This window comes from Echiichthys vipera (assembly GCF_963691815.1).
Source record: "Echiichthys vipera genome assembly, chromosome: 10".
Lineage (NCBI taxonomy): Eukaryota > Metazoa > Chordata > Actinopteri > Perciformes > Trachinidae > Echiichthys > Echiichthys vipera.
In genome coordinates, this window is record NC_139835.1 from 30,244,556 (window position 1) to 30,267,960 (window position 23,405).

General features: G+C 45.0%; 1 protein-coding gene across 2 annotated transcripts; it reads left to right on the plus strand.

Moving 5' to 3' along the window:
• Positions 1 to 22,753, plus strand: LOC310952947 (integral membrane protein 2B-like). Of its 2 annotated transcripts, none has more exons than XM_083921807.1 (7): positions 1 to 219; positions 14,925 to 15,092; positions 17,128 to 17,196; positions 18,910 to 19,059; positions 19,223 to 19,333; positions 20,651 to 20,801; positions 22,008 to 22,753. In XM_083921807.1, exons 1-7 carry the CDS (start codon positions 136 to 138, stop codon positions 22,094 to 22,096), a joined length of 822 nt encoding a protein of 273 aa, XP_083777933.1. In that variant the 5' UTR covers positions 1 to 135; the 3' UTR covers positions 22,097 to 22,753. The 2 variants fall into 2 exon arrangements, with proteins under 2 accessions (XP_083777933.1, XP_083777934.1); XM_083921808.1 differs by having other exon boundaries at positions 14,925 to 15,056.
• The last annotated feature ends 652 nt before the right edge of the window (positions 22,754 to 23,405 follow it).

The following is a 23,405-nucleotide window of genomic DNA, read 5'->3' on the forward strand; positions in this document are numbered from 1 at the left end:
CTCAGCAGATCAGACTTGGCCGGGGAGAGAAGTGCGAACACTTTAACTCCGGAGCAGTTTCCTCTGTTTTGTTTTGTTTTTGCGGCTCTTTCGTGTCGGTAGCTTCTCCCCGGAGTGTGTGACTCTTCTTCCAGGATGGTTAAAGTCTCTTTCAGCTCCGCTTTGGCTCAGAAAGAGGTGAAGAAGGACGCGGAAACTCTTATTCCCGAGGAGGACAAAGTGAGTAGAAAATGGCTAACTGTGCTAACGCGTTAGCTTCGGCTAAAGACGCACTTTATATAAACACACAGCTGAACTGTTTATATGTTAATGTCTCTGTTTCTGTGACTTTCACACTTTAAACCAAAGGAAATACAATGTTTTTATATATTTATTCACTTAGTGTTGGTTATTTCCTTATGTTGTATCTTATTATTTATTTATGTCTATTTATTTATGTAAGTATTTATATTTCCACTGTTTCTGTGACTTTCACACGTTAAACACACACAACTACAATGTTTTTATATATTTATACACTTTGTGTGTGGCTACTTCCTCATGTTGCATTCAATTATTTATTTATTTAGTTAATTAGTTACATATTTTCACTTTTTATATAATCTTAATACTTAAAACTAAAATAACTGTAATGTTTTTCTAGATTTATTTACTTAGTGTTTGGCTACTTCCTCGTGTTGCATTTAATTATTTGTTTAAGTAAATATTTCTATATTTTCACTGTTTCTATAACTCTTATACTTTAAACCAAAAACCTCAGTACTTTTATGGAGGTATTTTTATATTTAATTTATTATTATTATTATTATTATTATTATTATTATTATTATTATTATTATTTAGTATATTTTTTGTATATTATAGTATATTTACTTAGTGTTTGGCTACTTCCTCATGTTGCATCTAATGTTTTTATTATTTAATAAATTAAGTATTTATATATTTTCAATGTTTTTATAATTTAAACACTTGAGACAAAGCCAACTCTAATCTTTTTATAAATATATTTTATATTCATGTTATATTCTTATGATGATTTATTTATTTAATACATTTTTAGTATATTATGTAATGTTTATTTAGTGTTTGACGACTTCCTTGTGGAACCTTTTACTAGGTTTATTATGATAAATATAGTATTTACAGTATTTCTGTGCGTTACTTAAATTTATATCAGTAATTCTGAACTTTTTAGCCATTATTTTTTCTAATTTTGTTTGGATTAAACTCTTAAATAACAATAATAATCATATTAATACGTTTAGTTGATAAAGCACCTTTTTACAGACAAAGTCACAAAGTGCTTCATATGATGTTAAAATAAAACCCAAACAGTAAAATCATCAAGAAAAAAACAATTACCACTGGAAATAAAGTTAAAAAAGACTTTAAAACGCAAAAACTACAAACATTAAAGCCATCAAAATGCATAGTTTTATGTTTTCAGGGGTTTAAAATATTAGTTTGTCACTAGAAAACAAAAATGGTAAAGAACAAATAAGAAAGTTTTATAACTTAGTCCAAATTATCGCTTAAATATCAAACCTGGAGCCAATTAATGTCCTTTATTTAGCTGTGAACAGCCTTTTTAAAGAGGATCCAACACTTTATTACATCACACTTTTCTTCGTCCCTCATGTTTCATTTGCTCCTGTATCTTTGTCTCATTTTCACTTTCATTGTGATCAAAGTTTCAAAGTTTCTTTTTACAACTTTAAAAAACTGCGTCACACTTTAGAAAAGAGAAAGCAAAACAAAGACGTGAACATTTCAGCTTTTTTAACCTTTTCTACCTCTGTGCTCTTCTCACAACATGCTGAGCAATTCTACCTTTTACGTAGGAGACAGTGAAGGTTATTAAAAGACAAACATTCATTTCAGGTTTGTGATTGTAGAGAAAAATGGCTGCTTCGAGTCAAAACATCGTCTGCTGTGAACGTCAACAGCTCTGTGGGCGCTCTTTACTCCTGCAGACTAATTGGATGAATAATTCATCCGCGTAAAGCCGACTGACCCTCTGAGGCGTGTCTCTCGGGGTATAAAGCGGGGTTAAACTCCGTCAGCCTCCGCCCCTTTGCTGAGAAAGCCGTGGTTTCTGTTTCAGGCGTTCACAGGAAGTCTGTGCTCCGTCTGCGCGCTGAAAGAAAGACTGTAAATATGAGCGCATGTGCAGCGGCTGTGTTTCTGAAATCACACGCTCTTCCTGTGTGGTTGTTGTGGCTGCAGCAGCGTCTGCCTCCAGTCTGGCTGACTCTTATCTGCAGAGTCGGAGCTGAATGTTTTCCCCTGCGGGCGCTTGAAGTGGATGCAAACGCTGCAGATTCTGTCCCTGTGCGCGTTATTTGTTCCGAGGGGGTTTTCCTGGGCGCGGGTGGTGCGGCTCCGTCGGCAGCGTAAGATAATTGTGAGACTTCTGAGTGGAATTCAGAAATGGTGACGCAGAACTCCTTAATCTCTCACACACACAAACACACACACACACACACACACACACACACACACACACACACACACACACACACACACACACACACACACACCCACACACACCCTGATGATGAACACAGTAACAAAGATCAAAAAGTGGATCGCGTTTGCTTGACAGTGACAGTGACAGTAAAGTGGGGATGTTAATTGTTTTAATTGTCGTTTAGGGCGCCCTCCCACTGTGCCTCCGTCCCGTGCCCCGTGCTTTAGGGTCCTTGTCCCCCCCTCCAGGCCCGTTTGTACTCACACTACCTGGGCCTCGGAGAACGCTTCTTGCTGCCTATACGTCATCACGCCGTAACACGTCACACGCATTGATGACGTCATGGCGATGCGTGGCTTTGTTTCCAGATCTTTCCGTAGACCTCGGAGTTTTTGTGCGTCTTGTCGACTGTTTTTGAATCTTTTCATCGACCAAATCTGCAGTAAACACTCCACCTCCGCATCACACCAACGTGAACCTTTCACCGCCATTGTTTGAAATGTCCGCGCATGGTCCCTCCTTCTTTTTTCTACGTCCCAACAGGCGCACAGGAAATGACCTCAGAACCGCCGTAGGCCTCGTGCTCGTACACGTGCGCACGCTCATGCTCGTACACGTGCAAACGTGCTTTACCAAAGCCCACCTCTCCCAAACGGGCCGTGGACGGCAAGCGTGCCGCTCCTAGACGTGGTACGGTTGCACTCACACTGGTCAAAGGAACCAGACTTTAGCCGTGAAACGTGCTCGGGTACAGTACGGAGGCACAGTGTGAGTGCGCCCTAAGTTTGTCATCAAGTTCCTAAAGTCTTGAAAATATGAATCGCTCCAAACTTCAGGTGTTTAAAATCGTCTCTTTAGACGGAGTTGATGGAGTTTTTACCCTTTGTTTGTAACATCAGGCCGTTGTTAATGAATCCGGAGCATCATTGGAGTTAATCAGCGTCTTATCTTCTTTACTAGATCAGTTTGACTTTGTCCTGCTGTCCGTCAGCGTGCCGATTCGGCTCCTTTATAGATCCGCTAATCCATTAATGAGCTCGGCTCACTGAGATACAGGCTTTTGATTCTGTGCTGTTTTAAACTCAATCCCAGTTCGTGTTAAAAGTGTCACAATCTTCAGTTCGTCTGTTTGTTAAGTCGACAATTATGGATTCATCTCTTAAACTTAACTTTTGTGTTGTGATTATTAAACGATTATTGATGCATTCAAGTCTAATTTTAGCCTTTTTCGGCACTTACAACCCTCAAATAAGCCATGGAGACCGTTTTTCATATAATATTAATAAAACATTTTATTTAAAGGCGCCTTTCTGAGCACTCAAGGACACCGTACATTTGTTAACAACAGTGCAACACAAACTAATAAAAATGGGGAGTGAGCAAAACGACCCAATCATGTTAAAATAACAACAACACGGTGCAAACAACAGTGTTAACAGAGAAATAAATGGCTTATTTAATGTATGTTAGTGGGGGAAAGACCAAGGGATGACTTTGCGCATGAATCACACTTAATTGCATCTTTCTTAGTCCTTTTTTAAGCAAAGTGCTCCGATATTTACTTCCGCAATGAATTGATCTTGTGAAAGAGATTCTCTGGAGTCCTCAGTGTTTCTTAAATCATGCGTGCACACAGGAGAGACTCCACCTCCACCGGGTCTCAAATGATCTCTGCCTCTCTCCAAGTAACTTCAGCATATATACAGTTACATCAAAGCACCTGACAAAGACATCAAAGATATAAAAATGACCCCAGTGGATGTTATCCGTGTTTCACGTCTACCAAATGTCACCATTTGCAGCCCCCATGTGACTCCTTTCTGCAATCCCCCTACTACTTCATTCACAGCTCACTGTTGTGTTAATGAACACACAGGAACCAAACCATGGACTGAAAACACCCACAGAGAAAGCAAAAAACCCTGGTTATTTCCCACAACTTCCAGTATCTTCTATTAATGAAAGCAAATGGAAAGTGGAATAATCGCTGCTTTACAAAGAGCGTACAGAAAGAGGGACGTCTGCCTGGAGCGGCATGTTCGTAGTAAACAAAGAAAGGAGGCTTTTGGCTACTTTGCCGCGTCAGAGAAGATCATTTTTCGCTCCATATCACAGATTTTTATTATTTTATCAGCCGCCATATTGGTAATCGGGGAGGTTTTTCCACTTTAAGATCCTTCTTTAAATCCTCACACGTGATCATCTTTAAGCAGCAGATGCTATTCTTTCATTTCCTCTCATTTGTCGTCTTTGTAATTTCAGCAGCACACAAAACATTACGATGATTACGTCGACTTGTGTTTGTGCTGACAGGAGAGAGAGAGCGGATACTTTTCTTTGGAGAAGTCCCAAAGAGAAAACCCTGAAAATAAGCTCCAGACAGCTCAGCCCCGAGAACACCTGAGCTTATCTCCCAGCACATTAACACGTCACACACACACACACACACACACACACACACACACACACACACACACACACACACACACACACACACACACACACACACACACACACACACACAGCTCAGCGGAGAGCAAAGATCACACCAGCAGACGCAGCAGCAGCGGTGGCGTCTCCGTGTGACGTTCAGGCCGTGCTGGTACAGGACAGGCAGGTGTGGCTGGGCGGGTTCTGAACGAGTCTATTTGATCAGATATTTGCTGATTTAAAACCAGATAAACTCGACGACGGCGAAGGGGAAGAACAGAGCAGGTGCAGAAACGAGAAGCATGAACATCTGCTACACAGCCAGAGTCAATAACAGCAAGTACAGCAGGTGTTAGGTAGGTAGGCACGTGGGTCATTTCATGAGTCTCACGATTTAATTATTTAACTCCCATGCTAGTTAGCATGGTGCTAAACAGTAACAGGGTGAAGGCGGATGTCCGTCGTTCCTGCTAAAGGGATGGTTCTCGGCGCCACCGTTGCAGTTTGCTCATGGAGGAATTGTTGGGTCTCTGTAGATCATAAAAAGTCAGTGTGGTCTGGAGCTACTTTACCGTATTTCCCGCACTATAAGGCGCACCACATTATAAGGCGCATAGAACAGACGCTACAGTCGAGGCTGGGGTCACGTTCTGCATCCATTAGATGGAGCTGCACTAAAGGGAACGTCAACACAACAGTCAGGGGAGGTCGTCTTGTTGCTTCCTCCACTTCGGCACCATTGATTGGTTCATGTTAAACTCTCTGGCTGCTGCTCTATTCCCGTGTTCTACTGCGTGACTAATGGCCTTGAGTGTAAACTCTGCGTCGTAAGCGTGTCTCTTAACAGGAGCCATTTTGGGCTCTTTACACAAACACACACATGGAAATGAAACGGCACGCTTCACGCAGTCGTATATCTCAACATGCACCGCGCGTTACTTCTTCTACGGGGGAAACTAGAGTCGGCGGCTGCTCACCGTAGTTGGAGACCTGTTGTGGCTCAATATTGGTCCATATATAAGGAGCACCGGGTTATAAGGTGCACTGTCGGCTTTTGAGACATTTGAAGGTTTTTAGGTGCAACTTATAGAGCGGAGAATACGGTCCTTGTAAAGTATCTTGAGCTAACTTTTGATATTTCCTCACATATTTCAGATTTCTTGAGAAGTTTATTCACAATATCGACAGACAATGAATTATCATATTTATTTACCACCCAGTTTGTGTTTCTCGTTCTTCTGTAAGCAGTTAGTTAACCCATAACTAACGTAGCGTCCGCATATCGATGAGTACTGTTCGCTGTTTTCCAGAGTGTGTCACTGAAAGGCTGAAGCTGCAGAAGGTGAGAGTCTGATACGCCCGAACTCTAAATGTGGTTTTATAGGAGCTGGAATACTGAAGCCGGATATAGTTGGAGCTTTATTTAGACGTGCTGGCTGCTGCTGACCTCGTGTTGCTGGGCTGATAATGTGTTAGAGGGAATTATTTTTATATGTGCGGGTGGAGAGCATTCATACGATACTCTTTCTTTTTTTTATGTGTCAACTTTTGGAAAACTGCTGGAAACACATGGAAGTTACATGAGTTACTCTTTTAAAGTGTAATTCCGGCGCAAAATACATCAAATAAGCCATCGAGATTGTTTTTCATGTAACAAATAACACTGATTAGCTCGGGGCAGCACGGTGAAGGCATTCAAAGGTCTTTTTTAACCACTAATGCTGCTGAAAATAACAGCAAACCTCTGCAGCAGCATGAGAAGAGTCCCTACACACACAACAAAGCAGCAACAACGTAGTTAGTGAAGCCAGAGTTTATTAAAGAGTGTTTTAAAGACTTACCTACTGGCCCCTGTACCAGCTCCTCTCATAGTAAAGTCCATTACAGTGGAAGGAGCCCATTGGTGCTTTGTTGTGTGTGTAGGGACTCTTCTCATGCTGCTGCAGAGGTTTGCTGTTATTTTCAGCAGCATTAGTGGTTAAAAAAGACCTTTGAATGCCTTCAACGTGCTGCCCCGAGCTAATCACTGTTAGCCACGTCCGGCTGTTAGCGACTCTCCTGGATTTCTCCGTTAATAATTGTTGCAGAAAAAAACTGTCTCAATGGAAATGAACTGTTGTAAACATTAATCACGTACGTCATTTCTGTGGTCCCGGCCTCTCAGTTGTGAGAATTGCCTGTTTTAAAAACACTTTATTGAATACACTACGGCGCCCACTAGCTAACTCTGTTAGCGTTGGTGACCCGTGTGCAGAGTCCTCACCGTAGAGTCCTGGGTTCAGCTCCCATCTGTGGACGTTTGTCATGTCTTTACGTTGTTTCTGCGTATTATCTTCACTCTTCAGACACACACTGAGACAGTTAGTGTTTTCACATCAGTGTTTGGGTGTTTTGTCCACCCACACACACACACACACACACACACACACACACACACACACACACACACACCTCCCGTTTGTTCCTGGTTTGAGACGACAGGATGAATCGAGTGTCGGTGGATATATCTGTGTGCAGAAGATCTCAAACAGACATGTGGTGGGAGTGCAGCTGCTCCGGCCCCTGGAGCAACGTTGAGAGTTCACATGTTTTTAGGTCTGGAGTCCCACAGCGCTCATGTTGGATGCACGTTCCCCTGCTGCACGCCATCACAGGGAGTGACAGGGTTTTATTAAACGATCAGTCCATTAAGTCATTAATCCTAAACGTTTAACATCCCCTGGTTTCAGCTTCTTAATGACCAGGATTGGCTGCTTTTCTCTAATTATTTGAACTTTAGCTCGGATGAAACAAGCGACTTAAAGACTTCCTGATTAAGAGACATTGTAATTTTTGCGCTATGTTCTGTAAGATTGTTAAAAGTACAGACACTGATAGTTTTCAATACTTTGTGTTTAAAATGATAAAAGCTCTGTTCATTAATTCTGATAGTATTGAAAGTACTAAAGTTATAAAATGCACAAAAACACTGATGACGTGGCATAGCTTACCGGCGGTAGCATGCGTTAGCTTAGCCTGCAACTGCACTTTAACGGACACGGTGAGAGTCGGAGATGACAAAGAAACAATTCATTAATTCATCTTCAACCGCTTATCCCGGGGTTGGGGTCGCGGGGGGGCTGGAGCCGATCCCAGCTGACATCGGGCGTGAGGCGGGGCCCACCCTGGACAGGACGCCAGTCTATCACAGGACACATAGAGACGAACAGAGACAGACAACCATTCACACCTACGGGTGATTTAGAGTCATCAATGAACCCAACACCTGCACGTCTTTGGACTGTGGGAGGAAACCGGAGAACCCGGAGAAAACCCACGCAGACACGGGGACAACATGCAAACTCCACACAGAAGGGCCCCAGCTGGGATTCGAACCAGGAAGCCTCTCGCTGTGAGGCGACAGTGCTAACCACTACACCACCGTGTCATTTTATCTATAGTGCCAAATCATAACAGAAGTTATCTCAGGACACTTTACAGAGCAGGTAAAGACCACACTCTATGACTTATTTATGATTTACAGAGACCCAACAACTCCCCCGTAGAGTACGGTGGAGACGCAAACCTTCACTATAACAGACAGGAACGTCAGACAGACCCAGCTCTGTGGAGGACGCACATCTGTCTGCACCGGAGAGAGGAAGAGAAGGAGAGAGAGAGAAGACGGACAGATGGACACAGAGAGAGATAAAGACAGACACAAAGACAGAGACAGACGCATGAATCATGATAATTACGGAAACAAACAAACAAACAACCGTAAAGTTGCGTGCTCTGATGGGACGTCATGGTGCATTCAGGTTCAACCGAGGGAAAGAGAGAGAGAGAGGCGCTTCTTCCAATAATGAGACGGCCTCAAATGTCTGACGCCTCGTAGGCTTTAAGGGGATTAATGCAGATCCATGTTCACTGTCTCTTTTATGTAATATCACTGTTTGAGCAGACGGGTCGGGCTGGTTCTTGCGTCACTCAGCAGGTGATTCATTCAAAAATGGAAATGCCAGAAACTCTCTGTACGCAAATCCTCACAGCTTCACTTCAGTTCGTTTCATTTAGTCTCGTCTACGTTTGGTTCAAACCCAGAAAAGACACTCGAACTGCATCTGTTGCGTCCTTATTTTCCTGTCTAACCTGAGGAGGAGCGTCGACAGTTTAGCTTCAGATGCATTGGGACCCGCAGCACCAATCAGGCTTTGCAGCATCAGATAATTATCGTTTTAAACGCTAATGTTCGTACATTACTGGATTACAGTAAAATCAAATCTCTCCTGGGCTCCTTTGCTCCGATTGTCCCTGGATTATGGTTTAATAAGTCAGCCGGAGAGGTTTAGCGGCCTCCTACGGCGACGCCGACCACTTAAACTCATGAGGAGGGGAGATTAACCAACCAGGCGGATATACGGGCCCCCGCGGACGCCCCTCACCCAGTGCAGACCCCACATGATCAACTGCTGGGACCACAACGGGTTTTTTTGTTATTAAACTTTTTATTTTAAGGAAAATATTCTGTTATCTTATGTATGTTTACACGTCATCGATCAGGGGAGAAGAAGGCGCCCGTCACAGAACTGAAGAGTCCACAAAATAAGAGTGGAAGTGATAGTTACCAAAATAAAAACAGAGTAAATGAGATGAAGGTAAATGTAATAATGTAATTATGACCTTTCCTAAATCACAACCCTGCAGCTTCTGTCGTCACACACAAACAACAATATTAAGATTTGGCACATCCTCCTCCTCCTCTTCCTCTTCTTCTTTCTTCTCTTCTTCCTCCTCTTCTTTCTTCTCTTCTTCCTCCTCTTCTTCTTCCCCCTCCTCCTCCTCTTTTTCTTCTTCTTCCTCCTCCTCTTCTTCCTCCTCCTCCTGCTCCTCCCCTTCTCCTCCTCCTCTTCTTCTTCTTCCTCCTCTTCTTCTTTCTCCTCCTTCCTCCTCCTCGTCTTCTTCCTCTTCTTCTTCCTCCTCTTCCTCCTCCTCCTCGTCTTCTTCTTCCTCCTCTTCTTCTTCTTCCTTCTCCTCTTCCCCCTCCTCCTCTTCTTCCCATTCTTCCTCCTGCTCCTCCTCTTCTTCCCCCTCCTCCTCTTCTTCCCATTCTTCCCCCTCCTCCTCTTCTTCCCATTCTTCCTCCTGCTCCTCCTCTTCTTCCCCCTCCTCCTCTTCTTCCCATTCTTCCCCCTCCTCCTCTTCTTCCCATTCTTCCTCCTCTTCTTCCCCCTCCTCCTCTTCTTCCCCCTCCTCCTCTTCTTCCTCCTCTTCTTCCCCCTCCTCCTCTTCTTCCTCCTCCTCTTTGAGTGACTTTGTTGATATTAATACTCGACCTGTGCGAGACAGAAGATATTAAGCGCAGCCTCTGGTGGATGTGTCCAGGATTCAAAGAACCGTAGTTACATTCGTAACTTTTGATTGATTTCCTGGACTTTCATTGTTGCGGATGTGTCTGTTTGTAATCTGCAGGTTATTCTCCAGTGCTCCAGTAGAACCAGATTTGTTTCTGTTTGTAATGTCGCAGAGATCTGAAAGAGATCATCCGATGAATTCATGGAATTCTTTTTGTGGTGTTTTTGCATCTATTTTTAGTCATTTTGCATCTTTTTGTGGTGTTTTTGCATCTATCTTTAGTCATTTTGCATCTTTTTCGTGGTGGTTTTGCATCTATTTTTAGACACTTTACATCTTTTTGTGCTGGTTTTGCATCTATTTTTAGTCAATTTGCATCTCTGGTCATTTTACATTTATTTCTAATCATTTTGTTTGTCTTTGTTGTTATTGAAGTCTCTATTTGGTCGTTTTGTGTCTATTTCCAGTCATTTAGCGTCTCAACGTTGTCGTTTTGCATCCCTTTCGTCTTTTTTGTCTTTTTTTAAAAGACAATTGGTCATTTTGTGTATACTTGTGTTCTTTCGGCATCTCTTTCTGCTCATTTTGTGGGTTTTTTCGGGGCCCTGTGGCCCCAGGGCCCCTGGGCTCCGGGTCCCGTGCCCGGTAGGCCGTTCACTAATCCACCCATGAATAAATTGCTCTGGTGTATCAGTATTGGTACATCATCAAATGTTCTGTAACGCTTTATACGTTTATCTGATCTATAACTCGATTATGTTGAACACTCATCGTTCGGCGATCGTGCGTCGGGTTCTTCGGTGCTCGAGCGGAGGATTGGGTTTCCCTGACACTGAACCTGGACACTGATCCTCACCTGTGACAGAAACACGAGCTGCTCTCAGGGGACACGTTGCTCTGCAGTCAGGCCTCTGCAGACGTTTACCGCACGATGAAGAAGAGTCACGTGTTTATAAATGTATACGCCTTCGTATAAAGTAAAGCCGTAGAGACGTTGCCTCACATGTCCAGAACATACTCCAGCGCTGCAGTGCGAAGAATATCATCATGAAATGTCCCTGAGAATCCATCTTTTGTGTTTGTGACTGTACATGTTGTTCCTGCTGTGTGTGACGTTGACATACTTCACTGTGTTGACACACTAGTGTGTTAACAAGGGTGTGTGTGTGTGTGTGTGTGTAGCAGTAATGAAATGTGGGTCTGAAGGCCTGTTGGGTCTTGTTGTTGGTGAAGCTTTAGGATTCTGTTGTGAAACAGGAAGATCACTGCACCAGAATCCAGGGAGGTTGGTTGCCAGGCGAATGCTAGCAACCTCGCGTGCTATTACTCAACGCAGGAAAGGGGCTCCCAGCAGCACCCTCTGCTCAGTGAGGACACTAACTGCAGAGTGATCGGTGCATCAGAGTCCAGAACAGCACAAAAGTCTCCACTAAGACCAGAACCAGGGATTTTTACATTTTTACTTAGGGCGCCCTCCCACTGTGCTTCCGTCCCGTGCCCCGTGCTTTAGGGTCCTTGTCCCCCCCTCCAGGCCTGTTTGTACTCACACTACCTGGGCCTCGGAGAATGCTTCTTGCTGCCTATACGTCATCACGCCGTAACACGTCACACGCATTGATGACATCATGGCGATGCGTGGCTTTGTTTCCAGATCTTTCCGTAGACCTCGGAGTTTTTGTGCGTCTTGTCGACTGTTTTTGAATCTTTTCATCGACCAAATCTGCAGTAAACACTCCACCTCCGCATCACACCAACGTGAACCTTTCACCGCCATTGTTTGAAATGTCCGCGCATGGTCCCTCCTTCTTTTTTCTACGTCCCAACAGGCGCACAGGAAATGACCTCAGAACCACCGTAGGCCTCGTGCTCGTACACGTGCGCACGCTCGTGCTCGTACACGTGTAAATGTGCTTTACAAAAGCCCACCTCTCCCAAACGGGCCGTGGACGGCAAGCTTGCCGCAGCTAGGACTTTACCCGTAAAACCTGTTTGGGCACGGTACGGATGGACAGTGTGAGTGCGCCCTGACATTCTCCAGAACAATTACTGACGTGGAGCATTCAGACGGGACTGAAACCTCTGGTCTCACCCCACGTCCCCACATTAAACTGATCCCGTCTGAATACGGCTTTAAAAACTAGATTCCACGTCCTGCCTGACAGAAAGCCTGTTTAATATTCTCATCTGTCAAACATCCTCTTTTGCTTTCTGTTATTTCCTCTTTGCTTGCTCTCGTTTCTTCCCTTCCTTGAAGTCAAAGCGAGCGATCGGAACAAATGTCCAGTCAGCAGAGACGAGCCGAGCTTTACAGCCTCAGGAGATGTTCCCTTTTTCTCTTTAAAGCATTTGTGTCGGCCTGTCAAACACCACTTCACCCTCACTTCCTCCCCTCACACGGACGTTCTTTGGTTCCTCTTTTCTTAACGTTCCTCCTCGGTTACGCCTCATTTACCCGAAAGAAAGTGTTACACAACATTTGGGGAGTTTGTTCTTCTTGTTTTCTGTAAATTGAGATGAAGGTCAGAAGAGGCTGCCTGTCGCTGATGTTTCCTCCTCCACCCGAAGAAATGCTGACTAATACCTAGCTACTATACCTACCATATGAATGTTACAGGTTTTCTGACAGGACAGCGTCTGTAAATAATAAAATAATTATGTGCTTTTAATTAAATACGTTGATTTGAATTCACTTCAGTATTAAACACAGTTGTTCAGTTTGACATCTTTCCTTTAAAATGCATTTTTATCGTAAATATAAACGTTTGTTCACGTTACAGAATACGTTTTGCTTGGACATGAAAGACATTCTCCCGACTGATGCTGCAAATTGAAAGTTAACTGCTTCATTCGTTAACGTGATGCATTATTAAAAAGATGAGTGTTTACAAAAAAATGGACCCGTGGTCTTTTTCGGCACAGTTTTTTCCGTTGATCAACCGTGAATAGAGAAAGCACAGAGAGTCGCTAACAGCCGGGCTAACGTGGCTAACAGTGATTAGCTCGGGGCAGCACGGTGAAGGCATTCAAAGGTCTTTTTTAACCACTAATGCTGCTGAAAATAACAGCAAACCTCTGCAGCAGCATGAGAAGAGTCCATACACCGTGCTGCTCCAAGCTAATCACTGTTAGCCACGTTAGCCCGACTGTTAGCCACTCTCCGGGCTTTCTCTATACATGGTTGACGGCTTATTCAATGTATCTTCTTCTTCTTCTTCTTTTCTTGCATAAAAACACCATGGGGTCCATTTTTGCCTGACTTACACTTTACTTTTTAACATGAACAAACAACAGTCCGCACATTACAGTGAAACTTTACTGACTCTTCAGGCAGAGTAGCAAGTTTTTCCCCTCTCGTCATAATTTAGCCTACGAGCTAACGTGTAGGTTTGCTTTTCCTTTACATGAATCTAATTTCCCCTGTCAGTAAATATTGAAGCCTGTCCTGGTTCACTGTTTGCAGAGCTGCTCCTCGGAGATACAGAAGAATATAAAGTTTACTGCAGGAGTGTGTTTGATCAGAACTGAACCCAGGGCGGATATTTTCAGCGTGTGCAGTTTCCTTTTTGGACGACACGGGAACAGGAGCAGGAAGTGTTTGTTTCCATGTGTTATTAGGAAGTGTGGCATTGTGGGAAACCAAAGACACTTGTACAGTAATGTCAGAAATGAGCAGAACCCAGTGAGAGTTGATCAGTTCGTCGTTAAAGTAGCTCACACTGCTGCTCCACTCTCCAAAATATGAACTTCTCTGCTTTTCTTAGTTTGATATCAGAATAAATTCTTAACACTTTTTGGTTTTTGAGTGTGAGTCCGACCAAAAAAAGCCATTTAAACCGGCTCTGTGACTCTGTGTTGCATATTTTTTCATTCAATTTGACATTTCGTGGGCTGATCGATGAGTTAATTAAGAGAAAAACATGTTTTTTTAGTAGATAATTGAGTTTTTAGTCTCTTTACACAATTCATACTTCAAAAAATTAATGAGAAACACCAGAACTTTGCTCTAAAACCTTCAGTGGACGTGTGAGTTTAGAATAAAGAGCCTCAACATTTGTTAAAAAGACACATTCAATTTTATTTTTGGTGTTAAATCACAACAAGGGACCCAAGAATTCCCCTGTGAGCAGCAACAAGTCGCACCATCTTTAATGATAATAATAATAAGTGTTGTAAGGCGACACCAGAGCTGCGTGATTATGATCCTGTTCGTCCTCAGCAGGAGACGAGTCGAGGCTCGCCGTGAAGAGGAGGCGCCGCTTCTTAACCCGCCTGTCCAGAGTCCACGGCTCATGTGTTGTCAGATGATGATAAGAGCCCGGGTTTTCTTTTTTTGCACTGTCGAACATTTACCCACAATCCTCCTCCTTTCCACTGGACGCAGCTCAAAGTCTCGAGTTTCTCACACAAGCTTGTTTAGGTGCACGCACACACACACACACACACACACACACACACACACACACACACACACACACACACACACACACACACACACACACAGAGACACGCCACATTTTCACCGTGTTTTCCATCACAGACGGAAATAAAGAGGCGGGGATTCACAGAAACCTCCGTCTCATTCTTGTGAACGTGATATCTCTGAACTCATGGAGGGATTTTCTTCAAATGTTGGACTCGAAGATGAAACTGATTAAACACTCAAACCCTTACTTCCTCCTCTCTCCTGCAGGATGCAGAGGCAGCTGTGCCGGTGCGTCACCAGTCTCGAGCCTGGTGCTGGTGCATGTGCCTGGGTCTCGCCCTCATGCTGTCCGGAGTGGTGGTCGGAGGAGCCTACCTGTACCGCTACTACATCCTGGAGGTGAGCTACCAGCCCCAACAAGGGTGGGAAAGAGAGGTAAATTGATCAATGATTAAAAAAAAGAAATACTACACTCCTACCACACAGTGAAGGAGTTTAAAAGCAGATTAGAGTTGAGGCAGGACAACGGGCAGCTTTAATATTATTGTCCCGAGGGCTGACGAAGTCCTCTGGAGACACATCAGGGTTCACTACAAACAGGCAACACGTGAAACAATAAAGAGTGAAAACAATAAAAACAAACATCTGATAAACTGATATACTGAATAAACAGCATCACAAACACTGTAGGGCACTTTAGCACACGTTTAGGCTCCTAGAAGACCCTTTAACCCGTGTTTTGGCTCCTAGAGGACACTTAAGCACACGTTCTAGCTCCTAGAGGACACTTAAGCACACTTTTTGGCTCCTAGAGGACACTTTAGCACACTTTTTGGCTCCTAGAGGACACTTTAGCACACATATTGGCTCCTAGAGGACACTTTAATACATGTTTTGGCTCCTAGAGGACACTTTAGCACACGTGTTTGGCTCCTAGAGGACACTATATCACACGTTCTGGCTCCTAGAGGACACTTTAGCACACATATTGGCTCCTAGAGGACACGTTAATACATGTTTTGGCTCCTAGAGGACACTTTAGGACACGTGTTTGGCTCCTAGAGGTCACTTTAGCACACTTTTTGGCTCCTAGAGGACACTTTAGCACACTTTTTGGCTCCTAGAGGACACTTTAGCACACTTTTTGGCTCCTAGAGGACACTTTAGCACACATTCTGGCTCCTAGAGGACACTAACGTGTAATACGTGTTTTGGCTCCTAGAGGATTATTGTCCTGAGGGACGAAGTCCTCTGGAGACACGACATCGGGTTCACTACAAACAGGCAACACGTGACAAAATAAAGCGTGAAAACAATAAAAAAACCATCTGATAAACTGAATATCACAGAAACAGCATCACAAACACGCAGGAGAAAATGAACTGTGACACACTGGACAGGTTGAAGCAGGTTTTTAACGTTAAGTGCCGACTGCACCTACCTGGGTTAAGAGTTAACAACTCAGCCAAGTGGAATCAGCCGAAACAGAGAGGTATCAGAAAACACAGCTGCCAGAGTCTTTCTCATAAACGAGTCCTTTATGACTCTGCAGCGTTTCCTCCTTTTGTTCCTTTTATTGTGTCCAGGTGATTTGAACTCTTATAAGTTTGGCTGTTCCCTGAGAATTTGAGTCCAAATATCCGTTGGTGACGTCTTTAAGACCCTGTTCTCATGTGGCAATAACATGTGGTGGACCGCTACACGTACAGGTGAAAACACTCGGATGTCAAAAACCACATTCGGAGGTGGTTCAGGGTGCATGTAGTGGCGTGCACAGACTTTTTGAAGGGTAGGGGCGAATAAGGGGGAAAAAAGCACATAGTGCACGTCCTCGCCACTGAAGAGGGCACTTTAGCACACGTTTTGGCTCCTAGAGGACACTTTAGCACATGTTTTGGCTCATTAGAGGACATTTTAACACATGTTCTGGCTCCTAGAGGACACTTTAGCACATGTTTTGGCTCCTAGAGGGCACTTTAACACACGTTTCGGCTCCTAGAGGGCACTTTAACACACGTTTTGGCTCCTAGAGGGCACTTTAGCACACGTTTTGGCTCCTAGAGGACACTTTAGCACATGTTTTGGCTCCTAGAGGTCACTTTAGCACACGTTTCGGCTCCTAGAGGGCACTTTAACACACGTTTTGGCTCCTAGAGGACACTTTAGCACATGTTTTGGCTCCTAGAGGTCACTTAAACACACGTTTTGGCTCCTAGAGGACACTTTAACACATGTTCTGGCTCCTAGAGGGAAGTGGATTTCTTTAACATCGTTCATTAAAAACTCGAACACATTCGATTTGAATCTAAAAATGCAGATTCAGCTGCAGCCCGACACAAATCACAACGACCCACCGCAGCAGACAGGAACTCAGGGAAGAAGCAGGAAGAGAAGTAAGTGAAACAACAAAGAAAAATGTCTCTTTTCTCATGTGCTGTGTGTGTTTTCGTCCCTGTCTCGCCCCCTGCAGGAGGGCCAGGTGTTCGTGTGCGGGGTGAACTACCGCGAGGAAGACTTCATGATCCAGGAGGAAGACGAGGTATGAAGCTGCGGAGGTTTCTCCTGCTGCTGCGTCTGTTTGTGTTCAGTTCACTGCAGCCGAATGTGTGACCGCCTGTGTGTGGCCGCGTGTTTGGCCGCGTGTGTGACCGTGTATGTGACCGGTTCGTTACCTGGTTGTGTGACTGGTTAGTTACCTGGCTGTGTGACCGGTTAGTTACCTGGTTGTGCGACCGGTTAGTTACCTGGCTGTGTGACTGGTTAGTTACCTGGCTGTGTGACCGGTTAGTTACCTGGGTGTGTGACCGGTTAGTTACCTGGCTGTGTGACCGGTTAGTTACCTGGCTGTGTGACCGGTTAGTTACCTGGTTGTGTCACCGGTTAGTTACCTGTGTGTGTGACCGGTTAGTTACCTGGTTGTGTGACCGGTTAGTTACCTGGTTGTGTGACCGGTTAGTTACCTGGGTATGTGACCGGTTTGTTACCTGGTAGTGTGACCGGTTAGTTACCTGGTTGTGTGACCGGTTAGTTACCTGGGTGTGTGACCTGTTGGTTACCTGGTTGTGTGACTGGTTAGTTACCTGGCTGTGTGACCGGTTAGTTACCTGGCTGTGTGACCGGTTAGTTACCTGGTTGTGTGACCGGTTAGTTACCTGGCTGTGTGACCGGTTAGTTACCTGGCTGTGTGACCGGTTAGTTACCTGGTTGTGTGACCGGTTAGTTACCTGGCTGTGTGACTGGTTAGTTACCTGGCTGTGTGACCGGTTAGTTACCTGGTTGTGTGACCGGTTAGTTACCTGTGTGTGTGACCGGTTAGTTACCTGGTTGTGTGACCGGTTAGTTACCTGGCTGTGTGACTAGTAAGTTACCTGGGTATGTGACCGGTTAGTTACCTGGTAGTGTGACCGGTTAGTTACCTGGTTGTGTGACCGGTTAGTTACCTGGGTGTGTGACCGGTTAGTTACCTGGCTGTGTGACCGGTTAGTTACCTGGTTGTGTCACCGGTTAGTTACCTGGTTGTGTGACCGGTTGGTTACCTGGTTGTGTGACCGGTTAGTTACCTGGTTGTGTGACCGGTTAGTTACCTAGTCGTGTGACCGGTTAGTTACCTGGCTGTGTGACCGGTTAGTTACCTGGCTGTGTGACCGGTTAGTTACCTGGCTGTGTGACCGGTTAGTTACCTGGTTGTGTGACCGGTTAGTTACCTGGTTGTGTGACCGGTTAGTTACCTGGGTGTGTGACCAGTTAGTTACCTGGGTGTGTGACCGGTTAGTTACCTGGTTGTGTGACCAGTTAGTTACCTGGTTGTGTGACCAGTTAGTTACCTGGTTGTGTGACCGGTTAGTTACCTGGTTGTGTGACCAGTTAGTTACCTGGTTGTGTGACCAGTTAGTTACCTGGGTGTGTGACCGGTTAGTTACCTGGGTGTGTGACCGGTTAGTTACCTGGGTGTGTGACCGGTTAGTTACCTGGCTGTGTGACCGGTTAGTTACCTGGTTGTGTGACCAGTTAGTTACCTGGGTGTGTGACCGGTTAGTTACCTGGGTGTGTGACCGGTTAGTTACCTGGGTGTGTGACCGGTTAGTTACCTGGCTGTGTGACCGGTTAGTTACCTGGCTGTGTGACCGGTTAGTTACCTGGCTGTGTGACCGGTTAGTTACCTGGGTGTGTGACCGGTTAGTTACCTGGTTGTGTGACCGGTTAGTTACCTGGCTGTGTGACCGGTTAGTTACCTGGCTGAACTGCGTTGTAGGTTGCGGTGGAGCTGCCAAACCAGTTCCAGCTGCGGCAGCTGGACGAGAGGATCCGCGTGCTGGAGGAGGAGCAGGTGGAGCTCATCAGCGTCCCTGTGCCCGAGTTCGACGGCGGCGACCCGGCTGACATCGTCCACGACTTCCAGCGGGTGAGACTTCCTGTTTGAATTCTGACAGCTTAAATTATTAACAGGGTTCCTACGCGGCTAATCAAAACAAGTTTACTAACGCATCACAGACTTCAACCAATAGATCCAATCAGTTAAAGATTTGTTGCTTTCTTGGTCTTTAAACGTTTCTCTTCCGTCTCAGAGGTTGACCGCGTACCTGGACCTGAGTCTGAACAAGTGCTACGTCATCCCGCTCAACACCTCCATCGTCATGCCTCCCAGAGACTTCCTGGATCTGCTCAACAACATCAAGGTGACAAACGACTTCTCTACGGCGTCCTGACGCTTCAGCAGGTCCCCGCAAAGACTGCAGAAATTTTAGGGAATGAAAACAATAATCAGAGGGAATCGAAGCTTCATATTCATTTGCTTTACGGAGCTTCAGTTTGTAGGAACAGTTCAACATTTTAGGTAGGGAAAGAGTCCTGACCCCAATTGAAAGAGTTCAAGTACCTCAGGATCTTGTTCACGAGTGAGGGGACGATGGAGCGTGAGTTTGGCCGGAGAATCGGAGCAGCAGGGGCGGAGCTGCAGTCGCTCTACCACACCGTTGTGATGTCAGTCCTGGTTCCTACCCTCACCTGTGGTCATGAAAGCTGGGTCAGGACCCAAAGAACCAGGTCCAGGTCAGGACCCAAAGAACCAGGTCCAGGTCCAAGCGTGTGAAATGTGTTTCCTCAGGAGGGGGTCTGGAGTCTCCCTTAGAGAGAGGGGGAGAAGTTCAGCATCCGTGAGGAACTCGGAGTAGAGCCGCTGCTCCTTTGTGTTGAAAGGAGCCAGTTGAGGTGGTTCAGGATCATCTGGTAAGGATGAACCCTGGGCGCCTCCCTAGGGAGGTGTTCCAGGCACGTCCAGCTGGGAGGAGGCCTCGGGGAAGACCCAGGACCAGGTGGAGAGATTAGATCTCCACACTGGCCTGGGAACGCCTCAGGATCCCCCAGTTAGAGCTGGTTAATGTGGCCCGGGAAAGGGAAGTTTGGGGTTCCCTGCTAAAGCTGCTGCCCCTGAGACCCGACCCCGGATAAGAGGCTGAAGATGAGATGAGATGTAGTTCACTTTCTTGCAGAGTCAAATGAGAAGAGCGATTTTCCCCATTTCCGGCCTTAATGCTAAGCTAAGCTAACGTACAGCAGACATAAGAATGTAATCAATCTTCTCCTCTAGTGCGCCTGTTTCTCCAAATGTTCCTTTAAGAAATGGAAAGGAGAAAACACAGCTGGCACCAAAAAAACTGGAATAATTAGGCTTAATTACATGGATCGTTGGGTTCAGTTTTCATTAAAGCTGATTAAAAACAGACATTTCATTTAAAAAACACACAAAAACAATAAAACTAAATTAAAACCAGCAAATAAGAACAAAAACAATAAACTTGGGTCTTTTTTGGAAACCTCGACGGGTGCAAATTGGTTTCTTGGGTTCAAATTAAGTGATTTTACTGAACATAGTAAAAAGAAATGTTGCTGCGTGCCCCGCGGAGTCTGCAGGAGGACGTGTAACCTCTGAATCCAGGAGCTGATGGTTGTGATGTTTACTTGTCAGTGATTACAGCTTGTCTCCCTGTGCGCAGGCCGGCACCTACCTGCCGCAGTCCTACCTGCTCCACGAGGAGATGATCGTGACGGAGCGCCTGGAGCACGTCGACCAGCTCGGATACTTCATCTACAACCTCTGCCGCGGGAAAGAAACCTACAAGCTGCAGCGCAGAGACCGGATCCTGGGTAGGAGCTCAGACTTCACACCTTTTTATTCCCGTTTATTTAGATCACGTTTACATTTAAAGGGAGTTCATGGAGTTCAGCAGCTGTTTATTTGTATAAAGGTTCTGAAACGCTTCATTAAATAAGATTTAACATTGTTGTACAGACGACCTTTTACATCGTTAACTGGGTCTAGATGTGAACACTGAGGAAATAAAGACAAATAATGAATAAAATAATAAATACAAATGAAATAAATAGCTTAATAAACATCATGTAAATAAATAAAATACAAATAATTATCAAATAAATTCCTAAAATAGACATCAAGTAATCATGTAAGTAATAAATAAATTAAAAAATACAAATAAAATAAATGGCCAAATAAACATCGTGTTCAGTATCAATCCATTGCTGACAATTTAAATAAAAAATAAAGATAAAATAAAAAGCTTAATAAACATCATGTAAATAATAATTTAAATAGAAAATAAAGATAAAATAAAAAGCTTAATAAACATCATGTAAATAATAAATTAAATAAAAAATACAAATTGAATAAATAGCTAAATATTTGGCGCAGCATTGTTTTTTATGCATTATATGTTCTATTAAAAAAAATGTTTTCATATCATAAAACACGCTGATTGTTGATATTCGACGATATCGGCCAATTAAAAGGCTTGACTTTAAAAATACCCATAATTCCCCGTGCTTTGACTTCCTTAGTAACAACAGTCTGAACACACTGTGACATGTGCGCGGGGCTCCGTAGGGCCTTTACCTGGTGCCCCGCGGAGCTCCGCAAGGCCTCTACCCGGTGCCTCGCGGAGCTCCGCAGGGCCTCTACCCAGTGCCCCGCGGAGCTCCGCAAGGCCTGTACCAGGTGCCCCGCGGAGCTCCGCAAGGCCTCTGCCTGGTGCCCCCGGGAGCTCCGCAGGGCCTCTACCCGGTGCCTCGCGGAGCTCCGCAGGGCCTCTACCCAGTGCCCCGCGGAGCTCTGCAAGGCCTGTACCAGGTGCCCCGCGGAGCTCCGCAAGGCCTCTGCCTGGTGCCCCCGGGAGCTCCGCAGGGCCTCTACCCTGTGCCCCGCGGAGCTCCGCAAAGCCTCTACCCTGTGCCCCGCGGAGCTCCGCAAGGCCTCTACCCTGTGCCCCGCAGAGCTCCGCAGGGCCTCTACCTGGTGCCCCTCGGCTGTGTTTTAACGCCCCTCTGCTCGTCTTACAGGTATGCAGAAGCGTGAAGCTCTGAACTGCCACAAGATTCGTCACTTCGAGAGCAACTTTGTGGTGGAAACTCTGATCTGCGAGCCTTAAAGAGGCCCTCGCCACCTCAGCTCGGCGTGCAGCGAGATCTGTGTTTCTAATCCTCACCCTGTCTTTTTCTTCTGTCCTTCAGGTAGTTTTGAGTGAGTGAGAGGAGTGAAATGTGAAAGGAGTTTTGTGTATTTTTCCACTTTTTCTGTACGGGGACCTTCTTGGAATCTTTTCATACAATAAGTAGTTAAAAGTCATTTAAGAGTAAATTATTTTAATCAAAATTACTGCAGTTATAGCACGGACGTGTGTTGGAACAGACGAGGGTGATCAGTCCAAAACATTAAAGTTCAAGAGGACGGGCGACTTTTGTACCAGTCATCATCGGCCCGCGGAGACGCTTTTTGTTTTTTGTTGTTTTGTTTTTTGTATTTCGTCTGCTGAACCTTTTAATACACTGCACCTGTTCTTTCTGAACTGGAAGACGATCTTAAAATAAGAGTGTTGGACACGCTGCGTCTCTTGTTTTAGCTTAAAAAAAAAAGAATAAGTTTGTATTGAAATTGACAGCAGAGTCGAGACACGCTTATGTTAAAGTCCTTTTCTCCAGAGTCTCTCTTATGAATGTGTAATGAACCCTCGTTGTACTAATTTGTGTATAGAATCTCTTTGAAGATATGAACAGACCAACACAATAAACAAAATGGAAAAAACAAACACGCTGCTGTTGTGTGGTTTTGTTCAGACGCAAACAACCGTTTGAAAGCGTTCGTAGCGCCGCGTGTACGCCATTCTGTAGCGCGGTTCGAGTCCTCCGTGGTTAATTAATTCACTCCGTGACAGCTAGCCTCTTGCCCTCACTTCTCCTTGGAGGTAAACGTCAGCCAGATGGACGTACGCCCCTCCCCCCGACGTCACATACATGCCCTTTTTTGGTCAGAGGAAATAAGGCGGAGTCAAAGTCTGTCAAGATTGAGACTCCTGTAGGCGAGGACGATTGGTTCAAGTTGAGAGAACGGACCTCTACGGAGACGCTACGTCTGTTTTTATACAGTTTTACAGTGTGACCATTGGCTGAACAAACAATTTTCTCCATTGTAACAGAAAAGACGGGAAAATGGAAACAATTATGAGTCAACTATTAACACAGACGCGTCGATATTAGACACAGACAGATGTGTAGTTTGAGCAGAACAGGAAATTCGAATTGTCTTTGTCATTGTACCATTCATTCATCTTCAACCTCTTGTCCCTGTCGGAGTCAAGGGGGGCTGGAGCTGACATCGGGCGTGAGGCGGGGTCCACCCTGGACAGGACGCCAGTCTATCACAGGACACATAGAGACGAACAGAGACAGACAACCATTCAC

What these genes read in the sequence shown, in the direction of transcription:
- LOC310952947 (XM_083921807.1), top strand. Translation starts at nt 136, where the DNA reads ATGGTTAAAGTCTCTTTCAGCTCCGCTTTGGCTCAGAAAGAGGTGAAG. An exon ending in TTATTCCCGAGGAGGACAAA is followed by an intron (nt 220 to 14,924) that starts GTGAGTAGAAAA and finishes TCTCTCCTGCAG; the next exon opens with GATGCAGAGGCAGCTGTGCC. An exon ending in GCGCAGAGACCGGATCCTGG is followed by an intron (nt 20,802 to 22,007) that starts GTAGGAGCTCAG and finishes CTCGTCTTACAG; the next exon opens with GTATGCAGAAGCGTGAAGCT.